Genomic DNA, 25,959 nt, shown 5'->3' with positions numbered 1-25,959 from the left:
CCTTTAAACTACCGTAATTTTCGGATTATAAGACTTACTTTTCCTTCCAAAAATTTCGGAAGAAAATGAGGGGTGCGTCTTAAAATATGAATGTAGTTTACCAGAAATGGTGGAGAATGGGCGCTGTGCTGGCTGCGGTGGATGCTGTGTGGAGCAGGTTGGTGCAGAGGGTGGGATGCTCTGTCGGGGGCTGTGCTGGCTGCGGCGGGTGAGATGCTCTGTAGGCGGTGTGGAGCTGTGCTGGCTACGGCGGGTGAGATGCTCTGTAGGCGGTGTGGAGCTATGCTGGCTGCGGCGGGTGAGGTGTTCTGTCGGCGGGGCTGTGCTGGCTGCAGCAGGTGAGATGCTCTGTCGGCGGTGCGGGGCTGTGCTGGCTACGGCAGGTGAGATGTTCTGTCTGCGGTGTGGGGCTGTGCTGGCTGCGGCGGGTGAGATGCTCTGTAGGCAGTGTGGAGCTGTGCTGGCTACGGCAGGTGAGATGTTCTGTCTGCGGTGTGGGGCTGTGCTGGCTACGGCAGGTGAGATGTTCTGTCTGCGGTGTGCGGCTGTGCTGGCTGCGGCGGGTGAGATGTTCTGTCTGGGGGGTGCGGCTGTGCTGGCTGCGGCGGGTGAGATGTTCTGTCTGGGGGGTGCGGCTGTGCTGGCTACGGCAGGTGAGATGTTCTGTCTGGGGGGTGCGGCTGTGCTGGCTGCGGCGGGTGAGATGCTCTGTAGGCGGTGTGGAGCTGTGCTGGCTGCGACGGGTGAGATGCTCTGTAGGCGGTGTGGAACTGTGCTGGCTGCGGCAGGTGAGATGCTCTGTCGGCGGTGCGGGGCTGTGCTGGCTACGGCGGGTGAGATGCTCTGTCGGCGGTGCAGGGCTGTGCTGGGCGCTATGTGGAGCAAGGCAGTGCAGGGGTGAGATGCTCTGTCGACGGTGCAATCTTCAAATAATGCCGCCAGGAGTCGGCGCATGCGCAGACGGGGCTCTCGGATTGTCATTGAGCCGAGAGCTGTATCTGCGCAGGCGCCGATTCCGGGCGGCATTATTTGAAGATCGCACCGCCGACAGAGCATCTCACCCCTGCACTGCCCTGTTCCACATAGCCAGCACGACCGGCCATTGAGCAGACACCGCGGCCGGCCACACAGCAGCCAGCATTGCCCTACTCCAGCACCGCTCCTGCCTCCTGTGACCTCCACTCCACCACTGCTGTAGCCCCCCCTACAGCAAGACACCACTGGAGTAGAAGACGGACCCCATTTTTTTCTTTTACCTTTTTTATCTCTATATTTGGGGTGGGTCTTATAATCTGGTGTGGTATACGGTATATATTAACCCTCCCTTGTCTCTGTATGGGCACAGTATCACGCTCTGCTCTTCAGATAAAACCCGGAGCCATATGTTCAGTACATTAAAATCCTGATTAATTTGTAACCACATCAGCTCACTTTTATAATCAGACCAATAAAGGAAAAGCAGAGAGAAGCACATTTTTATTTATCATTTATTTTTACGGTACCCAAACTGCGTATAAAGACGTATCCCCCTTTAAAGCAGTAGAGTATTCACTGTGCACAAGAAGGTTCATTTACGTATCAGCATGGGTACAAGTTCAATAGGCAAGAGATCCTAAAGGCATTCTCCAGGATGAGAAATAAAAAATAAAATAATAATAATATATATATTTATATTTATATTTTTTTTTAAAATTTCCCAGAAATAGCACCCCCTCCCCTCTATGGTTGTGTCTGGTATTGCAGCCCGTCTGTATTCATTTGTATAGGGATGACATGCAATAGCCGACACAGGCTTGCTATTTTGGGGGTTGCAAAATTCCGAAAATGTGACAAATCGATTATAAATATGTAATAATTGTAAGTAAAAGCAAATTTGTGCTCGGAATGGAAATGGTGATGGATATAACAGGACTTGCGGGAAAACGCACAGAACCGAGAGGTTGAAGCTTATATCTAAAACATAAGTTATACGCTCAGCAGATCGACATTCGGGTTCCTTGCCCTAAGAACTATTTCTTTTAATCTATTTTAATACTTAGTCTCAAAGCATGTTATCTGTTCTCACCCCATACACAATTGACGCCGGTGGGATGCATAGATATCAATGGGATCAACTGACTGTCTAATGTGTATGGGGGTCTCCCAACTGACCCCTAACAGATGATGTCAGGGAAAAGAGAGATCTGGCACATCGAATTTCCAATGGACAATTCAAAGAAATTAGCCACCACGAGTAAGAAGCACTCGGACGGGTGGGGGGACATTGTGGTCTACCTTATGTCTTGGGAATGCCACTAACTAATTCAGTAGGGGTCTTCGAAGAGTCTAACAACATAAAACCTAAAAGTGGTGCATCTACTGCATATCAATTCACCTCCATATTCATGGTCCTCTAATAAAATCTGGTAAGACATCTTAAAGTATCTGTCTTCTAACGTTTTGCCTTCTTACTACACGAACATCAATACTATATCTTAAAGGGTTGATGTGAGGGCTACTCAGTTATTACCATAAGCGGATACAGAATTGGACCAGCCATAGAACACTTGTCAAGGTCCCTACAAGGTGTAGTCATGAAGGGTTATGATTCACAACTTTCTTGCCCAATTTCCTTCAACATGCAATTTTTTTGGCAAAGTCAACAGAAACTGGACTCCTCTAACAATGGGTCAAAGTCAAATGATGTTGGGCACCAGGCTTTCAGTTAAGTAGCCATACCCTAAAGATTCAAAAATATCAGAAATTTTCTCTCTGTTACCCTCTCTGACCCAAAACCGAGGATAAAAAACATCAAAAAGGTCGTCCACTATTGCCTCCTCCAACTTAAGACTGAAGAAGATCTACAATGAACATAAACCATCAAAAGGTTCTCCACTATTGCTCCATCTGACCCAAGACTAAAGTAGATCTACAATGGACTGGAACCATTAAAAAGTTCTCCATTATTGTCCCTCCAACCCAAGACTGAAGAAGGTCTACAATGGACAGAAACCATCAAAAAGATTCTCCACTATTGCTCCATCTGACCCAAGAACAAAGTAAACCTACAATGGACAGGAACCATTAAGAAGTTCTCCATTATTGCCCCTACAACCCAAGACTGAAGAAGATCTACAATGAACATAAACCATCAAAAGGTTCTCCACTATTGCTCCATCTGACCCAAGACTAAAGTAGATCTACAATGGACAGGAACCATTAAAAAGTTCTCCATTATTGTCCCTCCAACCCAAGACTGAAGAAGGTCTACAATGGACAGAAACCATCAAAAAGATTCTCCACTATTGCTCCATCTGACCCAAGAACAAAGTAAACCTACAATGGACAGGAACCATTAAGAAGTTCTCCATTATTGCCCCTCCATCCCAAGACTGAAGAAGATCTACAATGAACAGAAATCACCTATAACCACCAAAAGGTGTCTTCATTCACGCCACCTCTAACCCAAGACCAAAGTAGGTCTACAATGAACAAGAACCATCTGTTAGGTCTGTACATGATGAATCAATAATTTTGTAGGACATGTCTGGTGAAGACGCAATGATAAACTCTAATCCCTCTGGGCTTGAGGAGTCAACAGATGAGATGTTCTTAAAAAGAGCTCACTATGAAGCATCACAATCAGTAAAACAGACTCATACAAAACATAACAACAACTAAAAACGATTTGCATAAAACAAGGTTGGAGAACAATACAATGAGGTATCTGGAAAGCAAAGAGAATAGAGGAAGCACGATACAACGCAACACAGATTCGAGAGCACGTTACATCCTCAGGGTCTCTCTTCCCTTTATTTTTGGATTTTTTTTTTGTCTTCAGTAAGTAAAGGTCAGCACAAAGGAACGAGGATTAGCTTCTTGTTAACGGTTAATAAAAGCTCAATCAGCATCTTGATAGGTTATATCATGTTAAATCAAAATGCCTCAGCGGGCTCACTTCACATTAATCGTATCAACTTGAAGAAAACTCCGTTACTTCTTGGCTCGCCAGTGCTTACAATGTTCCCCAGCTTTACTCGATCATCTTCCTCTTGGAGGGTGGAATTAGATGGCAAGGCAGGTCATTTGGAAGCTCGTGGCCTTCTAATTTCACCTTAATTAGGTGGTTGGCTAAGGCAAACTCCTCATCGTCCAGCAAGCCATCTTTATCTATGTCGGCAAGCTTCCAGATCTTTCCAAGAACAGTATTAGGCAGCTTGGACTTGACCATCTCCTTCTTGGCATTGGCACCGGTGACTTTGCCATTGATGGGAGACAAGGTGTAGAAGATCTCGTCATACATGGGTTTATCTCTGGCCACTACCCAGTCTGCATCGTCAATACCTTCTCCTGCCCCTTCTCCGTAACCGTGTCCGAAAGGACCATTCTGGGTACCCTCAAAGGCACCTCCTTTCACCATCTGGACTGGTTTTTGAGTTTCCTCTTGCCTAACCAGAATCATTAAGTGGGCAATGTCATGAGCCAGCATCTCATCTACAGTCTCCAGAAGCTTGTTCTTCAGGGGTTGGAATTTGTTAAAATCTTGGGATTGTAAGAGATCCTATGTAAGAAAAATACAGAAAAAATGTAAAACTTTCAAGAAAAAAAAATAAATAATAATAGAAATGAATTAAAAAAAAAAAAGAAACCCAATTTATTCTTCACTTTACAACTCAATATTTCAGATCAATGGGCTTTTGAAGAGACAACAATCTCAGAGGTCCTAATTTTCCTTTTGGAGAAAAATTGACTCACTAGTGCCACCTCTAGGTAGCTAGTTTGCAAGCCATAGCCCAACCAATTATGGAGCCTTCACATATGACCCAGGTTATCAGTCAAATAATAGATAATAATGTGTAGACAAGGGAGAGCCAAGAAAGGATAAGAGGTTGAGATAAGGAACGCCAAAGTATGGCAGAATTATGGCCGAACGCTTAGGGTAAGAAGGTGCAGAAGTGACTCAAATAATAAAGAGGTGAAGATCATGGACGGGATGGAAGTTCTTTTTCTAAAGACCAGTAAGGAGATGGATAACTTAGACCTTATGTGGTGGTGTTGGGGGCATCATGAGCCTCAACAACCCGTAGAGTACAACTCAAGAGTGGCCATTTGGGTAATATCCCTGGAGCCCAGGGTTGGACTTGACCACACGTAGAGGGATTTCATCAGTGGTTGGGTTTGAAAGTGATCATTGTCAGTCAGGCTCTTGGCCCGCTAGCTTAACAGATCACTATAGGAGCCCAAGCTATCCCAACTTTCCTAAGATACAAAGGAGTATAGGCAAACCCATGTGGAACTAATCAGTGAACTAAACCCAAGTCATCAGCTTTCTAGTAGGCCATCCCTCTATTCTCCAGGTCTATCAGTATTGGATTATTGGGGTGATCCTGTAGATGTCTGGATGGCCAGGCAGGGTGGCCGACTGTACCTGCATCTTCTTAAGGTTGGGGAAGTCTCCCGGAGAGATCTGATGTTCTCGTTCAATTCGACCATAAATCTCCCCTAAGGTTCCGATTAACTCTTTCTTCTTATTGTCCTTTCCAAAGACAGATGGCATCTCCTTCTTCAAGGAACTGATTATGTATGCGTGGACCTGAGGGTAAAAAACGAGAAGATCAAGCTTGTATCACATGATATGTGTAATTATCATAGTAACTTAGATCTCACTGCAAAAAGTCAGGTTATTGGGCACTTGAGAGTCTAGAGCACCTAGTCATCAACTAGACTGCTGTTATAGGGGGCTCCAGACTGCACATCCAGACTGCTGTTATAGGGGGGCTCCAGACCACACATCCAGACTGCTGTTACAGGAGGGGCTCCAGACTACACATACGGACTGCTGTTATAGGGGGGCTCCAGACTACACATCCAGACTGCTGTTATAGGGGGCTCCAGACTACACATCCAGACTGCTGTTATAGGGGGCTCCAGACTACACATCCAGACTGCTATTATAGGGGGCTCCAGACCACACATCCAGACTGCTGTTATAGGGGGGCTCCAGACTACACATCCAGACTGCTGTTATAGGAGGGCTCCAGACTACACACCCAGACTGCTGTTATAGGGGGCTCTGGATTACACATCCAGACTGCTGTTATAGGGGGGCTCCAGACTACACATCCAGACTGCTGTTATATGGGGCTCCAGACTACACATCCAGACTGCTGTTATAGGGGGCTTCAGATTACACATCCAGACTGCTGTTATAGGGGGCTCCAGACTACACATCCAGACTGCTGTTATAGGGGGCTCTGGATTACACATCCAGACTGCTGTTATAGGGGGGCTCCAGACTACACATCCAGACTGCTGTTATATGGGGCTCCAGACTACACATCCAGACTGCTGTTATAGGGGGCTTCAGATTACACATCCAGACTGCTGTTATATGGGGCTCCAGACTACACATCCAGACTGCTGTTATAGGGGGCTCCAGACTACACATCCAGACTGCTGTTATAGGGGGCTCCAGACTACACATCCAGACTGCTATTATAGGGGGCTCCAGACCACACATCCAGACTGCTGTTATAGGGGGGCTCCAGACTACACATCCAGACTGCTGTTATAGGAGGGCTCCAGACTACACACCCAGACTGCTGTTATAGGGGGCTCTGGATTACACATCCAGACTGCTGTTATAGGGGGGCTCCAGACTACACATCCAGACTGCTGTTATATGGGGCTCCAGACTACACATCCAGACTGCTGTTATAGGGGGCTCCAGATTACACATCCAGACTGCTATTATAGGGGGGCTCCAGACTACACATCCAGACTGCTGTTATAGGGGGCTCCAGATTACACATCCAAACTGCTGTTATAGGGGGGCTCTAGACTACACATCCAGGCTGCTGTTATAGGGGGCTCCACACCACACATCCAGACTGCTGTTATAGGGGGCTCCAGACTACACATCCAGACTGCTGTTATAGGGGGCTCCAGACTACACATCCAGACTGCTGTTATAGGGGGCTCAAGACTACACATCCAGACTGCTGTTATAGGGGGCTCTAGACTACACATCCAGACTGCTGTTATAGGGGGCTCAAGACTACACATCCAGACTGCTGTTATAGGGGGCTCCAGATTACACATCCAAACTGCTGTTATAGGGGGGCTCCAGACTACACATCCAGGCTGCTGTTATAGGGGGCTCCACACCACACATCCAGACTGCTGTTATAGGGGGCTCAAGACTACACATCCAGACTGCTGTTATAGGGGGGCTCCAGACTACACATCCAGACTGCTGTTATAGGGGGCTCCAGACTACACATCCAAACTGCTGTTATAGGGGGCTCAAGACTACACATCCAGACTGCTGTTATAGGGGGCTCCAGACTACACATCCAGACTGCTGTTATAGGCGGCTCCAGACTGCACATCCAGACTGCTGTTATAGGGGGCTCCAGACTACACAACCAGACTGCTGTTATAGGGGGGCTCCAGACTACACATCCAGACTGCTGTTATAGGGGGCTCCAGACTGCACATCCAGACTGCTGTTATAGGGGGCTCCAGACTGCACATCCAGACTGCTGTTATAGGGGGGCTCCAGACCACACATCCAGACTGCTGTTATAGGGGGCTCAAGACTACACATCCAGACTGCTGTTATAGGGGGCTCAAGACTACACATCCAGACTGCTGTTATAGGGGGCTCCAGATTACACATCCAAACTGCTGTTATAGGGGGGCTCCAGACTACACATCCAGGCTGCTGTTATAGGGGGCTCCACACCACACATCCAGACTGCTGTTATAGGGGGGCTCCAGACTACACATCCAGACTGCTGTTATAGGGGGCTCCAGACTACACATCCAAACTGCTGTTATAGGGGGGCTCCAGATTACACATCCAGACTGCTGTTATAGGGGGGCTCCAGATTACACATCCAGACTGCTGTTATAGGGGGGCTCCAGATTACACATCCAGACTGCTGTTATAGGGGGCTCCAGATTACACATCCAGACTGCTGTTATAGGGGGCTCCAGATTACACATCCAGACTGCTGTTATAGGGGGGCTCCAGATTACACATCCAAACTGCTGTTATAGGGGGCTCCAGATTACACATCCAGACTGCTGTTATAGGGGGGCTCCAGATTACACATCCAGACTGCTGTTATAGGGGGCTCCAGATTACACATCCAGACTGCTGTTATAGGGGGGCTCCAGATTACACATCCAGACTGCTGTTATAGGGGGCTCTAGACTTCACATCCAGACTGCTGTTATAGGGGGGCTCCAGACTACACATCCAGACTGCTATTATAGGGGAGGTCCAGACTACACATCCAGACTGCTGTTATAGGGGGCTCCAGATTACACATCTAGACTGCTGTTATAGGGGGGCTCTAGACTACACATCCAGACTGCTGTTATAGTGGGGCTCCAGACTACACATCCAGACTGCTGTTATAGGGGGCTCCAGACTACACATCCAGACTGCTGTTATAGGGGGCTCAAGACTACACATCCAGACTGCTGTTATAGGGGGCTCTAGACTACACATCCAGACTGCTGTTATAGGGGGCTCAAGACTACACATCCAGACTGCTGTTATAGGGGGCTCCAGATTACACATCCAAACTGCTGTTATAGGGGGGCTCCAGACTACACATCCAGGCTGCTGTTATAGGGGGCTCCACACCACACATCCAGACTGCTGTTATAGGGGGCTCAAGACTACACATCCAGACTGCTGTTATAGGGGGGCTCCAGACTACACATCCAGACTGCTGTTATAGGGGGCTCCAGACTACACATCCAAACTGCTGTTATAGGGGGCTCAAGACTACACATCCAGACTGCTGTTATAGGGGGCTCCAGACTACACATCCAGACTGCTGTTATAGGCGGCTCCAGACTGCACATCCAGACTGCTGTTATAGGGGGCTCCAGACTACACAACCAGACTGCTGTTATAGGGGGGCTCCAGACTACACATCCAGACTGCTGTTATAGGGGGCTCCAGACTGCACATCCAGACTGCTGTTATAGGGGGCTCCAGACTGCACATCCAGACTGCTGTTATAGGGGGGCTCCAGACCACACATCCAGACTGCTGTTATAGGGGGCTCAAGACTACACATCCAGACTGCTGTTATAGGGGGCTCAAGACTACACATCCAGACTGCTGTTATAGGGGGCTCCAGATTACACATCCAAACTGCTGTTATAGGGGGGCTCCAGACTACACATCCAGGCTGCTGTTATAGGGGGCTCCACACCACACATCCAGACTGCTGTTATAGGGGGGCTCCAGACTACACATCCAGACTGCTGTTATAGGGGGCTCCAGACTACACATCCAAACTGCTGTTATAGGGGGGCTCCAGATTACACATCCAGACTGCTGTTATAGGGGGGCTCCAGATTACACATCCAGACTGCTGTTATAGGGGGGCTCCAGATTACACATCCAGACTGCTGTTATAGGGGGCTCCAGATTACACATCCAGACTGCTGTTATAGGGGGCTCCAGATTACACATCCAGACTGCTGTTATAGGGGGGCTCCAGATTACACATCCAAACTGCTGTTATAGGGGGCTCCAGATTACACATCCAGACTGCTGTTATAGGGGGGCTCCAGATTACACATCCAGACTGCTGTTATAGGGGGCTCCAGATTACACATCCAGACTGCTGTTATAGGGGGGCTCCAGATTACACATCCAGACTGCTGTTATAGGGGGCTCTAGACTTCACATCCAGACTGCTGTTATAGGGGGGCTCCAGACTACACATCCAGACTGCTATTATAGGGGAGGTCCAGACTACACATCCAGACTGCTGTTATAGGGGGCTCCAGATTACACATGCAGACTGCTGTTATAGGGGGGCTCTAGACTACACATCCAGACTGCTGTTATAGTGGGGCTCCAGACTACACATCCAGACTGCTGTTATAGGGGGCTCTAGACTACACATCCAGACTGCTGTTATAGGGGGGCTCCAGACCACACATCCAGACTGCTGTTATAGGGGGCTCCAGACTACACATCCAGACTGCTGTTATAGGGGGGCTCCAGACTACACATCCAGACTGCTGTTATAGGGGGCTCCAGACTACACATCCAGACTGCTGTTATAGGGGGCTCCAGATTACACATCCAAACTGCTGTTATAGGGGGCTCTAGACTACACATCCAGACTGCTGTTATAGGGGGCTCCAGACTACACATCCAGACTGCTATTATAGGGGGCTCCAGACCACACATCCAGACTGCTGTTATAGGGGGCTCCAGACTACACATCCAGACTGCTATTATAGGGGGCTCCAGACCACACATCCAGACTGCTGTTATAGGGGGCTCCAGACTACACATCCAGACTGCTGTTATAGGGGGCTCCAGACTACACATCCAGACTCCTGTTATAGGGGGGCTCCAGACTACACATCCAGACTGCTGTTATAGGAGGGGCTCCAGACTACACATCCAGACTGCTGTTATAGGGGGCTCCAGACCACACATCCAGACTGCTGTTATAGGGGGGTTCCAGACTACACATCCAGACTGCTGTTATAGGGGGCTCCAGACCACACATCCAGACTGCTGTTATAGGGGGCTCCAGACCACACATCCAGACTGCTATTATAGGGGGGGTCCAGATTACACATGCAGTCTGCTGTTATAGGGGGGCTCCACAGTACAAAGACCATTAATATATATGTCTGATCTTCCACCACCAGTGAGGTTCGGTTGTTCTATTTCCAGGACACAGATAAGATACGTCTTCTGCCGCCATTAGGATTACATTTTGGGTTTATTAGCAATGTACTATTCCATCCTTCACACAAGAAAACCATCGTGCTATTTCCTCTGACTTTTTAACCCCGTGATGAGGTCAGAAATCCAGGACAGGAGCAGGAAATACCAGACATCAATTACATCTGAATGGACTCCGCTCCGAGTGCACAAACTGCAGCGTTAATATAGAGCAGCTCCTGTCTGTTACTATTAAAAGACGAAGCTCCAAACACAAAGAAAGGCACTTTCTCAAAAGGAGAACAATGGGATTGGCATTAACCCTTCACTCTAGCCTATGCCCGTGCCTTGTGTTGTAGCGGACACCCATGCAAGTAAATAAGTCAGGGGTGATATACCAGACACAGCCACAGGCGTTGTATGCTCATTAATGGTCAGGCTAGCGAGAGTTAACTATGTGATCAAATGTTGGAAACCTATCACAGTTACTCCCTGCCTTTTTAAGATGGTAGCATCTGTCTTCCCATGCCGACTATAGTTTATTCTTGTGTTGATCTGTGTGATATTGTGTCCCAGTCCTGCTGGTGTTTTTATTGCGTGGTGCTTGGAGCTGTTGTGGAATTTTCTCGTCCCATTTTCCTCCTTACCTCTTATTGTTTTATACGTTTGTGTGAGCGTGCTGAGTGTTGGTTTCCCTTGATTGTGAATTTCTATTGGTTTTATAACATTCCTGTCCTGGTTCTCCCCTGGAGGATGAGGTATAAGATCAGGGCTGGTGAAGAACAGGGTCAGGGAGGCGGCTCAGACAATGTCACCTTCAAAGATAACTCTGAGATAAGGAATAGCTAGGGTCCCTATAGTCTGAGGGCCAGTCTAGCAGCCCTGGTCCTATGCTCTCCCTGATTACCATGACAGTTAACTTTTGGTATGTCCAAGTGGTTGTTATCAGATAGTTTTCACCGGGGGCATGTATTTCTTCTCCCTGTATGAGTTGACCAACCATCAGCAGGCAGCAACACAGCAGAACAAGACCATGCCCCCACCATAGATTAGAGCAGTTCTCTCAGGGTGTGAGATATTATGATACAGCTCGGATCTCCTGGTCTAACCTCCTGCATGATTAGAAAGTGCAGCGGCGTTTAATTGTGTCACATTACAAACCCTTCTATTAGCTCTTCTCCATACATAACAATGTCAACTCTTCTGCACTGCTGCTATGGAGAGGAGTCACATTTATGTCTATTGATCCACAGGCAACTTGTAATAGCTCTGCAGTGAGATCAAAATAAGCTGCTCCTGTGTGTTAGTGACACCCAGCTCTGCTTTAGTTGCAGAGGAATTACAAGATGCTGTGAGCACAACAGACATAAGTGTCACTCATTTCCAGACAAGCAGTCGGGAGGGAGGTCACGGACAGTGCTATGGGAGGAGGACATCTGATAGAAGGGTTTGTAACATGACGAAACTAAATTCAGATGTACTGCCCATTCTGTGACAGGGACGTTATCATAGTACTATGCCCAACATTGTCTAATCATGCAGGAGGTTAAACCAGGAGATCACAACTATAGTCTTCTATCTCTTATACTGAGAAGCCTGAGCTATCGTGGGGGCGATTTTTTTTTTCTGCTGTGTTGCTGCCTATTTATGGCCAGCATCATACAGGGAGAAGAAGTACATGCCCCCAGTGAAAACTATCTGAAAACACCCTCTTGAAATTTACAAAAGCTAACTGTGAATATCTCCAAAACGGATAGGCAAAATAAAAAAATAAAGTTTTATTTCGCTCTGCAGCTACTACTATATTGTTAGCCCAGTTCATCATGAAACATTTGGTGAAAGGTTCATAAAGCTGTTATCCTTTTGTGTATACTGCTCTCATAATGAGCTTTGTGTCTCCATAGTTACAGACTACAAACTAACCCAGTGTAGTCTGATCTTGGAGTTACGAGTTCCTTCTTTTACGCAGTCCAAGTTTTTGACTACAGCTTTGGATGTGACTAGAGTCTAAGGGTGGCTTTACATGCTGCGATATCCGGCCCGATATCGCTAGCATGCGACCCACCCCCATCGTTTGTGCGAAACGGGCATATCGCTGCCCGTCGTGCACAAAATCTGGCACCCCGTCACACATACTTACCTGCATAGCGACGTCGCTGTGACCGGCGTACCGCCTCCTTTCTAAGGGGGCGGTCCGTTTGGCGTCACAGCGACGTCACTAAGCGGCCACCCAATGAAAGCGGAGGGGCGGAGATGAGCGGGACGTAACATCCCGCCCATCTCCTTCCTTCCGCATTGTGGCCGGAGACAGGTAAGGAGATGTTCCTCGTTCCTGCGGCGTCACATGTAGCGATGTGCACTGCCGCAGGAACGAGGAACAACTTCGCCACTGCGACAGCAGCGATAACTGGCAGCGGACCCCCATGTCAACGAGGAGCGATTTTGGACGTTTTTGCAACGATCCAAAATCGCTCCTAGGAGTCACACACAACGAGATCGCTACAGCGGCCGGATGTGCGTCACAAAATCCGTGACCCCAACGAGATCGCTGTAGCGAAATCATAGCGTGTAAAGCCCGCTTAAGTATAAAGAGAGTATAATTAAACCTCACCTTTGCCAGTCGTGCTCGTTTGATCAGGTCGTTAAGCTTTCTAAGCGCTGCGTTCCGTGGAAGACTCTGAATGTCTCTGAACAGATCCTGCTCCTCTGCCTCGAACAGTTTGCGGTTGTCAGGAATGAGCAGCGGGTGCGACCAGAAAGACCCGATGTAGACCCTGATCACCTCCGGAGTGTTGACAATTTTCCCCAAGGACCACATGAGGGCGCCGTAAACCCTCATCAGCTGCTGGGTCTCGATCTGATCCGCCTTGTTGAGGACCACGCGCATTTTGTCCTCGTGGTTCTTCAGGGCTTTGATCACTTCTGAGAACTCGTCGGAGATGTCCAGCTTGTGGGCGTCGAAAAGCAGAATAATGCGGTCGACTCTTTCGGCAAACCATTCCAACACTGCGGCAAAATCATAACCTGGAAGGACAAGGGTATAAATTATACCGTTATACAAGAAGGATTGTGAGGTCATCTCTTAAAGGGAATCTTTCTGCCCAAACTATTTATATTGACAAATGGAGCAGTACCCTTACGGGATTAGTCCATTCCTCCGTTTCTGAGAAATCTGATTGAACAGATATGCAAATGAAGCTGAAGAGCTATTTGTAGATCTGAAGCCTCTGTCACTCCAGCTCTATTCCTGTTTGACTGAAAGCCTCTATGCTGTGTGACTTCAGGCAAAAGAGCCGTCAGTCAAGCAGGTGGCAGCAACACTGGGCGGGGTATAGAGCTGGAGTGACGGAGGCTTCAGATCCACCATAGTGCTTCAGCCTCATTTGCATATCAATTCAAAAGCTGATTTCTCAGCAATGAAGGATCAAAACAGCCGCGTAAAGGTATTGCTGGATTTGTCCTTGACAGAGCTGCCTTTGCACAAATAGCTTGGGGTGTGAAATCTTGCTGACGGATTCCCTTTAAAGAGACCCTCTTCCTACATTAATATATATTATTTTTTTATTTTTTATTTTTTTCATTTGATTATTATTGTTATGGAGGGTAAGAGATAAATTCTGGTTAAGTAATTCTGAGCCTTTTGCTACATGGAAGCCATCAACAAGCAGCTGTTGATGGATCTTGTATTCTCACAATATACGGTTCTGTGCAAAGCTTTATGAAAGGAGTAAAAAAAAAAAGAACTGCTGCAAAGTAAAAAAAAGTTTTAAAAAAATAAAAAAAGTGTTAATTTATTTTTAGCAAGCAACAAAAGAGAAATCTAATTATTTGGTGACCGCCCTTTGCCTTCATCATTTCTTCTTGGTAAATTGCAAACAGTTTCGGCAGGAGGTTGTTCCAAACACCTTAAAGACCTGACCTCAGATCTTCTGTGTATGAGGCTTGTGCAAATCCTACTGTCTCTACATGTGACCCCCTGACAGAAGAGATAAATGTGAGATCAAGGCTCTGCGGGGGCCGGATCATCACCTCAGGGCTCTGTGGGGGGCGGATCATCACTTCAGGGCTCTGCAGGGGCTGGATCATCACCTCAAAGCTCTGCAGGGGCTAGATCATCACTTCAGGGCTCTGCGGGGACCGGTTAATCACCTCACAGCTCTGCGGGGGCCAGATCATCACCTCAGGGCTCTCAGGTGGCCAGATCATCTCAGTGCTCTGTGTGTGCCAGATCATCACCTCAGGGCTTTCTTGGGCTGGATCATCACCTCAGGGCTGTGTGGGGGCTGGATCAAAACCTCAAGGCTCAGTGGGGGCTGGATAATCACCTCACAGCTCTGCGGGGGCCAGATCATCACCTCACAGCTCTGCGGGGGCCGGATCATCACCTCACAGCTCTGCGGGGGCCAGATCATCACCTCACAGCTCTGCGGGGGCCAGATCATCACCTCACAGCTCTGCGGGGGCCAGATCATCACCTCACAGCTCTGCAGGGGCCGGATCATCACCTCACAGCTCTGCAGGGGCCGGATCATCACCTCACAGCTCTGCAGGGGCCAGATCATCACCTCAGAGCTCTGCAGGGGCCGGATCATCACCTCACAGCTCTGCCGGGGCCGGATCATCACCTCACAGCTCTACGGAGGCCGGATCATCACCTCAGGGCTCTGCGAGGGCTGGATCATCACTTCACGGCTCTGCGGGCACCGGATCACTTCCTTAGGGCTTTCTTGGGATGGATCATCACCTTAGGGCTGTATGGGGGCCGGATCAAAATCTCAAGGCTACGTGGAGGCCGGATCACCACCTCTGGGCTCCCCAGGGGCCGGATCACCACCTCTGGGCTCCCCAGGGGCCGGATCACCACCTCTGGGCTCCCCAGGGGCCGGATCACCACCTCTGGGCTCCCCAGGGGCCGGATCACCACCTCTGGGCTCCCCAGGGGCCGGATCACCACCTCTGGGCTCCCCAAGGGCCGGATCACCACCTCTGGGCTTCCCAGGGGCCGGATCACCACCTCTGGGCTCCTGCGGGGGCCAGATCATCACCTCCAGGACTCCAAGTTCTTGTTTACACCAAAGATAGCTCTTATAGCTCTTAATGACATTGGCTGAATGTTTGGAGTTGTGCCCTGCTATGGTATAAATCTGGAGCCACAGGTTGAGGAGAACCGCGTACTCCTTATATACTTCAATAGTGCATTTCGCCACACTTAGAATTGTTTTCCCATTTTCAGTGCACTGTATGGTAAAGTGAATGGGGTCATTCACAACTACAACTCGCCCCTCAAAAAACAAGCCAGTTATGGCAGTGGAAAAATAAACAAGTTATGGCAACAAAAGCGCAAATAAATAAATGTTTCTGGGTTGTCAAGGTTTAAAGTCATTTCTTTAAAAAAAAAAAAAAAAAAAAAAATATTGTTGTGAAGATTAGAGATAAATATTGCTTAAAATTAATTCTGGGACTTTTGCTACCTGGAAACCATCAACAAGCTGCTGTTGATGGATCTTTTATTCTTATTATGCATCTTATAATGTCTTGCTGTGTATTTGTGTTGGTCTTGTTGTTCTTAAAGGGGTTGTACACAGCTCGGATAACTCCTAGGTCCCCCCCCTGCCCCCCAACAAAATAATAACTTCTATACTCACCTCCAATGCCGTCGCTGTTCCAACGGTGACGGTGCTGTTCCAGCGGTGCTGATTTTGTTCCAGAAGTGACGTCGCTTTTCCAGCTGTGTCGGCACTGGCTCTCCTGGGGATTGCGTGACATTGTTATGTTATGCAATCCCTGCGGACTATCAATGTTGACTTCACTCTCCTCTCCTTTGGACAAATCCAGACATTTGAAGGATGTGAGAGGGTAGCTGGTTACTGTAGACATTAATATGTTAGGTAGACTAGTTGCATGGTCATGTGTTATCTAGCTAAGAATACAGGGAAAAAAAGCCATAAAGAGGCTCTTATCAGTAGTTTGCCTGCTTGCTGATGGTTTTTTTTACCTGATGAAGATAGCTCTGTCTATCGAAACGCGCGTTGTGGCTAGTTGGAGGAGATAATAAAAGTTTGTTATTCCATTCATTTATCCAGCACTCCATACGATCGGTTACAATTCCTTCACCCTTGCTGATGGTTTCCAGGGATATTTACAAGCACAGAGCCCATGTGTTAACATGACAGATCCCAGTAAGTGTGTTGGCCCTGAGGGTTTTGGGCCGGTGCCGAGGACACACAGTAGGTTTCCTGTGCGCTTCATCAGCAGGAATTAGGAATGTGATAACTTTAGTGTTTAGTTGGTGGAAAGCCAAATTGTTTTTTTTTTTTTTTAAAGTTCTTTTGAATGAAAATAAAGATCTATAAACGACGCTCCCGAAGAATGAGAAAGTCTACACAAAGTGCAGATAAAGCCCGGCGCTGTGACCTGCTCTATACACTATGTATGATTGTGCTCACGAATATATCGCCCTCATAGTCAGCAGCGCTTTACACACTGTACTGGGCACGGTTATGGGGCCTTGTGGCTGCCGCTGTATTTGGAGTCATCTTGCTGCCATTGTTATGGGGGATCCAATGGCCAAGTATCCTATGGGTGAAACTTGGATCCTATTGAAACTGCTACGGAGATCTGGTGCCGATCATTGTTATAAGAGTAAATACGCGGTCACTGTTCTATACTTTGGCAGCAGTTTTATGGTGATCTCATTTCTAACACCGTTATGGGGATCCTTTGATTGTCACCAATATGGAGGTTCTGTGGTAAATACTTAATTGTATTCTATTTCATTCATATTTAGGCCATGGCTGACACTGCTATGAGGGTCCCCGTCTGCCACTGTTATGGGGATCCTATGGGTGACACTGATATGAGGTTCCCCGTCTGTATCTGTTATGGGGATCCTATGGCTGATACTGCTATGAGAGTCCCCCGTCTGCGACTATTATGAGGATCCTATGGCTGACACTGCTATGAGGGTCCCCGTCTGCGACTATTATGAGGATCCTATGGCTGACACTGCTATGAGGGTCCCCGTCTGCCACTGTTATGGGGATCCTATGGCTGACACTGCTATGAGGGTCCCCGTCTGCCACTGTTATGGGGATCCTATGGGTGACACTGATATGAGGTTCCCCGTCTGTATCTGTTATGGGGATCCTATGGCTGATACTGCTATGAGAGTCCCTGTCTGCCACTGTTATGGGGATCCTATGGCTGATACTGCTATGAGAGCCCCCGTCTGCCACTATTATGAGGATCCTATGGCTGACACTGCTATGAGAGTCCCTGTCTGCCACTGTTATGGGGATTCTATGGATGACACTACTATGGGGATCATTTGTCAGTATTATGGGGATCCGGTCACTGACACTATTATGAGGATCCTCTGACTGTCACGATTATGGGATCCTTATTCAAACGATCCCCATAACAGTGACAGACAAAGGATCCCCATCATAGCGACAGATGGAGACTTATGCGGCTCCTCCATCTGTCAGTGTTATGGGGATCTTATGGCTGACACTGAGGGTTAATGCAGTCGCCCGTCTCCCTCTATGCTGTTCTATGCAGCAGGCTGTGCACATGTTACATTTTTCCTTAGACCATATAGTCCAAAGAGAAAAAAAAAAGGAGAGAGAAGACAACGCTGCGCGTCATGGGAAAGCATATGGCGGTGCATATTCCAGGCACCACACACACAAAAAGTCATTTCATGGCTTCCAGAAAATATTGTGCAAATTTAGTTGAAAAAAAAATCCTCACTTTTATTATTCAGCCTTTTCTGAGCAGCTTTAGTAATGTTCTCCTGATGGCGGAAGCCGTATTGTTGTGAGGACGTTTATTTGTGTCTGGGATTACGGCATTAGTGGATGTGATTGCTCACAGGGGGATCACAGGAAGATACCATCAGCGAGCGCTCACTACAAGAGTCAACACCAGAAACGCATGAGCTCCAGGCACTTCCTCAGGGGTCTCCATATTCTGCTTAGAGCGCTTTGTTCCCGACATGGAAAGTGTGAATAATGGGATCGCAAGGTGTTTTCCACTCTCCCTACATAGCGAGCACGGCCTGCTATACACTGGATATAGATCTGCTATCAGACTACAGAGGAAGGCTATGTCAGGAAGAGCAGAATATACCGTAGTTATAGTCTTGTATATAGGGGGCAGTATTATAGTAGTTATATTCTTGTATATAGGAGCAGTATTATAGTAGTTATATTCTTGTATATAGGGGATAGTATTATAGTAGTTATATTCTTGTACATAGGGGGCAGTATTATAGTAGTTATATTCTTGTATATAGGAGCAGTATTATAGTAGTTATATTCTTGTATATAGGGGATAGTATTATAGTAGTTATATTCTTGTACATAGGGGGCAGTATTATAGTAGTTATATTCTTGTATATAGGGGCAGTATTATAGTAGTTATATTCTTGTATATAGGGGATAGTATTATAGTAGTTATATTCTTGTACATAGGGGCAGTATTATAGTAGTTATATTCTTGTACATAGGGGGCAGTATTATAGTAGTTATATTCTTGTACATAGGGGCAGTATTATAGTAGTTATATTCTTGTACATAGGAGGAGTATTATAGTAGTTATATTCTTGTATATAGGGGATAGTATTATAGTAGTTATATTCTTGTACATAGGGGCAGTATTATAGTAGTTATATTCTTGTACATAGGGGGCAGTATTATAGTAGTTATATTCTTGTACATAGGGGCAGTATTATAGTAGTTATATTCTTGTACATAGGAGGAGTATTATAGTAGTTATATTCTTGTATATAGGGGCAGTATTATAGTAGTTATATTCTTGTACATAGGGGCAGTGTTATAGTAGTTATATTCTTGTATATAGGGGCAGTATTATAGTAGTTATATTCTTGTACATAGGGGCAGTATTATAGTAGTTATATTCTTGTACATAGGGGCAGTATTATAGTAGCTATATTCTTGTATATAGGGGCAGTATTATCTATATATATAATTGCCTTATTCTGTCTGTCTGTCTGTCTGTCTGTCTGTCTATCTGTCTGTCTGTCTGTCATGCTCCGAAATTGTGTCCTTACGGTGACACAAAGCCGATTGGCCGCTGGGCTCGCCATGGCCCCGCCCCCCCACACGGATTGGCCTCTCGCCCCGGCTCTCTGCAGGCCCCGCCCCCCTCACGCAATGCACGCTCGCTGTGGCCCAACTGACACGGGGCTCCGATTCCCAGGTGAGTACACACACATCAGATCACACTCACTCTCACACTCACTCTCACACATCACATCCACACACATCACAACATGCTGGGATATCGCTTGCTTCTACACCGGCTCCGTCAGGATCCCGGCAGCGCCACACATAACCTTGCGATGCTGGGATCTTAACGGAGGCCGTGAAAGCTGGTAACCATTATACACATCGGGTAACTAAGGTCCCTTAGTTACCCGATGTGTATCATAGTTACCAGTGTACACCGGCTCACACTCACTCTCACACACACATCACACACACATCACATCGCATCCACACATCAAGGTCCTGCAGCTGCGGAACATACATAACATAACAGCACACACACACACACACAAATCAGATCACACTCACTCACACCTCACACATCACATCGCATCCACATACTCACAACATCCTGGGATATCGCTTGCTTCTCGGCGGCGATATTGTGCTGTGAGCTTCCAGGACCTGCCGGAGGATCACATGGCCAGAAGCATGTGATATCCCCGGATGTTGTGAGTATCAGCGCGTATGTGCAATATCGTCAGTGTCTGTGTGTGTGAGTGTATGCGATCGGGTGTGTGTGAGTGTATGCGATCGGGTGTGTGTGAGTGTATGCGATCGGGGGTGTGTGTGAGTGTATGCGATCGGGTGTGTGTGTGAGTGTATGCGATCGGGTGTGTGTGTGAGTGGATGCGATCGGGTGTGTGTGTGAGTGTATGCGATCGGGTGTGTGTGTGAGTGTATGCGATCGGGTGTGTGTGTGAGTGTATGCGATCGGGTGTGTGTGTGAGTGTATGCGATCGGGTGTGTGTGAGTGTATGCGATCGGGTGTGTGTGTGAGTGTATGCGATCGGGGGTGTGTGTGAGTGGATGCGATCGGTTGTGTGTGTGAGTGGATGCGATCGGTTGTGTGTGTGAGTGGATGCGATCGGTTGTGTGGGTGAGTGGATGCGATCGGTTGTGTGGGTGAGTGGATGCGATCGGGTGTGGGTGAGTGTCGGCAGAGGAGCACGGCGTGCTGGAGGAGGCTGGGAGCAGAGAGGCTGATCTTGGGGAAGGCTGGGAGGGGGGGGCTGATGCTGAGGGAGGCTGGAAGGAGAGAGGCTGAGCAAACGTGCTCCATCCGCCATACTGCGCACTCCCCATCGTGCTGCATCCCCCATGCTGCGCACTCCCAAACGTGGTCCATCCGCCATGCTGCGCACTCCCAAACGTGGTCCATCCGCCATGCTGCGCACTCCCAAACGTGGTCCATCCGCCATGCTGCGCACTCCCAAACGTGCTCCATCCGCCATGCTGCGCACTCCCAAACGTGCTCCATCCGCCATACTGCGCACTCCCAAACGTGCACCATCCGGCATGCTGCGCACTCCTAAGCGGATGGAGCATGATGGGGGGTGCGCAGCATGGCGGATGGAGCACGTTTGGGAGTGCGCAGCATGGCGGATGGAGCACGTTTGGGAGTGCGCAGCATGACGGATGGAGCACGTTTGGGAGTGCGCAGCATGACGGATGGAGCATGTTTGGGAGTGCGCAGCATGCCGGATGGTGCACGATGGGGAGTGCGCAGTATGGCGGATGGAGCACGTTTGGGAGTGCGCAGCATGGGGGATGCAGCACGATGGGGAGTGCGCAGTATGGCGGATGGAGCACGTTTGGGAGTGCGCAGCATGGCGGATGGAGCACGTTTGGGAGTGCGCAGCATGGCGGATGGACCACGTTTGGGAGTGCGCAGCATGACGGATGGAGCATGTTTGGGAGTGCGCAGCATGCCGGATGGTGCACGATGGGGAGTGCGCAGTATGGCGGATGGAGCACGTTTGGGAGTGCGCAGCATGGGGGATGCAGCACGATGGGGAGTGCGCAGTATGGCGGATGGAGCACGTTTGGGAGTGCGCAGCATGGCGGATGGAGCACGTTTGGGAGTGCGCAGCATGGGGGATGCAGCACGATGGGGGTGCGCAGCATGGGGGATGGAGCACGATGGGAGGTGCACACCTCCCCCCAACACACACACACACGCGCACTGCACAACACACACACACTAGGAATCACAAACAACGCCCTACACAGACACCCACACACACAGACAACGCTGCACACACAAATATACGCACATACTGCACAACACACACATTGCTCAAAACATACCTCCCCCCAAAACACACCACACCCACACAAACCGCACAACACACACACACACACAACGCTACAGACACACAGCGCTCCACAAACAACGCAACACACGCAACACACATACAACACCGCTCTCACCCCCCGCGACACTCAGAACATGTACAGCGCCCTACACAAACACTTGGTAACTACACACAACAACATCTATATATATAACAAAAATCATACATGAACTACACAATACGTAAATTCTAGAATACCCGATGCGTAGAATCGGGCCACCTTCTAGTAGTAGTTATATTCTTGTACATAGGGACAGTATTATAGTAATTATATTCTTGTATATAGGGGCAGTATTATAGTAGTTATATTCTTGTATATAGGGGACAGTATTATAGTAGTTGTATCCTTGTACGTAGTATTATAGTAGGTACTGTATATACTTGTATATATGGGGCAGTATTATAGCAGTTTTATACATATTTATTGCTTGCTCAGTACTTTTGGATATACGCAGTCCTCTCTGTCAGGAGTTGGCTGTATACACGGGGAGCTCTTTTGCTGTATTACATTGGGTCAGAGGTGAATGAATCTCGCCATTATTGTAATAATAGGATACGCAGAGCGCTGGATTTACAGCAGGACAGGGCAGGATTATCACTGACACTCGCACTGTTGGGGCAGGATTAGGCCACTTTTCCATACATTGTGCGCAGTCACCGGGTGCAGCTTCCTCCCCAGCAGCGCTCGTCTCCTGACCCAATTAACCCAGCGGAGGGGAATCAGAACAGGGCTCAATACATCAAATTTATCACATATAGGAAGTGTGTTCTGCAGGGAATGACATCCTACGTGGAGCCGGTATTATTGTCAGGAAGACATTCCTGTGCACGCTCCTTACACCAGTGACCCTTTGGTAAAAAAAAAAAAAAAAATTGGAGCAAATTCCTAGAAAATGCGTGTAAACAGCTCAGACTGTGCAATGGGTGACTTATCACTATAGATGGAATGTGATAGATTTGGAGGTCACAGGAATCACCGGGTCTTTCTAGAATATTACAGAAAGGATGTCTCCGGCTTATGTCAGATTCTCACAACAGACGCCATCACAATGATCAGCGGATTGGGCTCCCGAGACCACAAATAGCTGGTTATGATAGGAAAAAGGGGTCTACACAATTATTTAGTGGTCATTCAATACATGGGGGTCTGTTGTGAATGTCGCTGTGTGGGGGCTGTTTTGAAGCTCCCTCTTGTGGCCAGGAATGGTAGTGGAGCTGAATCTGAGCCTGTTATTCAGACAGTCAACATACTAATGTGTGCGCAGATCAATTGATTTTAATGAATCTATGTGTGTCTGGGACTCCAGTACGTATGAAAACGGACGTCATACTTACCGGAATCCCTGACATGTGAAGGGGGCCTAACAGAAGACGACTTGGTTGGGAACTTATTAGGAACCTATAGGTTAGCGGCAGGGGCAGAAACCTCATTGGTGTAGGCGCACAGGGGCCAAAGAGGTCAGGGGGGGGCTATTTCTGTCTCCAAAGCACGTGGAATTGTGCATTTTGATGAGTGCAGCCCCAAACCATGACCATCCACCACCATGCCTGACTGTAGGCAGGACACACTTGTCTTAGCAGAGTTGGATATATCATTGGTGCAGCAATGCAGGGGCTCAAGAGGAAAGGGGCTCATTTCTGCCTCCAAAGCACGTGGAATTGTGCATTTTGATGAGTGCAGCCCCAAACCATGACCATCCACCACCATGCCTGACTGTAGGCAGGACACACTTGTCTTAGCAGAGTTGGATATATTATTGGTGCAGCAATGCAGGGGCTCAAGAGGAAAGGGCTCATTTCTGCCTCCAAAGCAGGTAGAATTGTGCATTGACTGCAAAGGGCCCCTATATTGTTCTTGCACAGGGGCCCTTTTTGGTGTGTGTCCACCACTGGTTAGGGGAGTATATATTTTTTACTTTTAAACAGGCAAACATGGAGCGACATTACTTTTGTGAGGCATTCAATAAGATATTACTTTTTGGGGAACACTGTCGGCATTATTAATTGATAAAGGTGCACTCAATTCAGAGCATTATTACTTCATAAAAGTGCACTAAAGGATTTCTAATTTTCAGGTTGGCAACAAAGGATTTCTATAATGTCATCTAATGTGTCTCGTTACGATCATTAAAGCTGAATGTGCTCCTCGGGCCTCGCTCACACGAGCGTATATGAGGGAATATCTCGCATGGCACGCGGACCTATGTTAGTCTATGAGTTGGAGCACATGGTCAGTTTTTGTCTCATCCAGATTCTGGAAGAGAGAAAAAAAACAGTCGCAGCATGCAGCGAGTGGATGCCGAAATCGTGCGAGACTCGCCAATATAAGTCAATGGGTGCGAGAAAAAAAAACAAAACGGATGTGTGCCGCCCCCCGTGCCAGCAGCCGGCGCTGCTTGGATCCGGACCCGCTGCATGGCTCGAGGGATCCTCCAGACCTGGGGGTCACGCGGACACGCTGAATGAAAAGGGGGACGTAGTTGTACGGCCTTGACCGTATTCGGTTCGTGACGCCACCCATGGTGTGTGGTGAAGTGGGTCACCACCGCTGCTGTTGATGGATACCCGGGAGAGATGTAATGGCAGCCGATGTTAACCCCTCCGTGGGTAGGGATGGTTGCCCCGGGACCCAGTGTCTCTGTGCAGGGTATGGCGATGGCAGGGGCCGGCGCGCCCGGACGTAGCAGGGGATGTTTGGTTACTCATGAGTAAAAGAATCACACGAGTCCTTTGGTAAACCAAGGTGCTGGTGGCCGGCCGCCATGGCCGGTTGTACTCTGGTCCCCCACCCGGGCTGATGGTCGCCATCTTCTCCTCTGCACTAGTTGTGGTTGTGTGTTTGGACTTCCCGGTATGGAACACGGGAGTCTGCTCCTGGCTTTCTGTGTGCCTAAGGAGCCGTGCCCGTCTGACGCTGACCCGTGGGATCTACAGGCCCTGGCGGTTGCCCTATCCCTCTCTGTGGGTGGTTGTCTGCTTTTGGGACTTCGGTTGGGACAGGACTTATAATCCTGCCTTCAATAGGTTGATTAGCTAGGCCGTTGGTTCCGATCCTGGCTTCAGGGTCCGAGTACCCCCTCTGTGCACGGCTTCCGGTCGTGTCTCCGGTGTCGGTACCGGCGGGCTCCAACCCTGCTCCGGTCCACCGAGCTGTCTTCCCGTCTCCTGCTGATGGAGACTACTGTCTTGCCTAGCCAAGGTACCAGGGCTCCGACCCTGGCACCGTTCAACTTGGACTTCTCCTCTGCTGGAGCTACACCTAGCCCCAGCCTTCACTCCTCTCCACTTGAACTACAACTTAATCTGTTTGTTTTCCCGCCCCGGGCTGTCTAGACCCCTAGGTGGGTGTTCCCTAACCGCCTGGTTCCGCCCACTGGTGTGCCTGTCATGCCCTGAGGGGGGGAGGGGGACTAAGGTTTCTGGTTGGCTGTGTGTTTCCTAGTGAGGGAAGGTGTGATGCGGGGGCCTAATGTGTGACTACCTGGTTTTGCCAGGGCGTCACAGATGCACAACGTGTCCCGGCCGTCCTCTCCATGACGCTCCATAAATGCAACTTTGGAGTGGCGTGGTGTGACAATGATGGCGTCCGATGCTGCGTCAATCACAGTGATAGACGACTATTTTATCATTGTGAGCCGCAGGGGTTTTACTTAACCACATACTGGGCACTAATACATTTGCACCAAAACAAATAAATGGACACGGTTGCTCTATGCTCCACGTTCCCTTGTTTGTGTCTAAAGCGGGCTTTACACGCTGCGACATCGCTAATGCGGAGTCGTTGGGGTCACGGAATTCGTGACGCACATCCGGCCGCATTAGCGATGCCGTT

At 48.5% G+C, this 25,959-nt stretch overlaps 1 protein-coding gene across 2 annotated transcripts in view; it reads right to left on the bottom strand.

Annotated features, from left to right (window-relative positions):
* Window positions 1-1,469: 1,469 nt before the first annotated feature.
* Window positions 1,470-25,959, bottom strand: part of EHD3 (EH domain containing 3) — a 67,276-nt gene continuing 42,786 nt past the window's right edge. For both annotated transcript variants that reach the window (XM_075339054.1, XM_075339055.1), the window contains 3 exons: window positions 13,311-13,723; window positions 5,408-5,572; window positions 1,470-4,540 (listed from right to left, as the gene is read on the bottom strand). In XM_075339054.1, the coding sequence (XP_075195169.1) occupies window positions 4,013-4,540; window positions 5,408-5,572; window positions 13,311-13,723 (1,106 nt within the window). In that variant the 3' untranslated portion in view covers window positions 1,470-4,012. The remainder of the gene's footprint in view (window positions 4,541-5,407; window positions 5,573-13,310; window positions 13,724-25,959) is intronic.

The sequence above is a fragment of the Anomaloglossus baeobatrachus genome, chromosome 3, assembly GCF_048569485.1.
Source record: "Anomaloglossus baeobatrachus isolate aAnoBae1 chromosome 3, aAnoBae1.hap1, whole genome shotgun sequence".
Taxonomy (NCBI): Eukaryota; Metazoa; Chordata; class Amphibia; order Anura; family Aromobatidae; genus Anomaloglossus; species Anomaloglossus baeobatrachus.
Note: the sequence above shows the minus strand (reverse complement) of the source record. Positions and strands in the feature narration are given on the sequence as shown.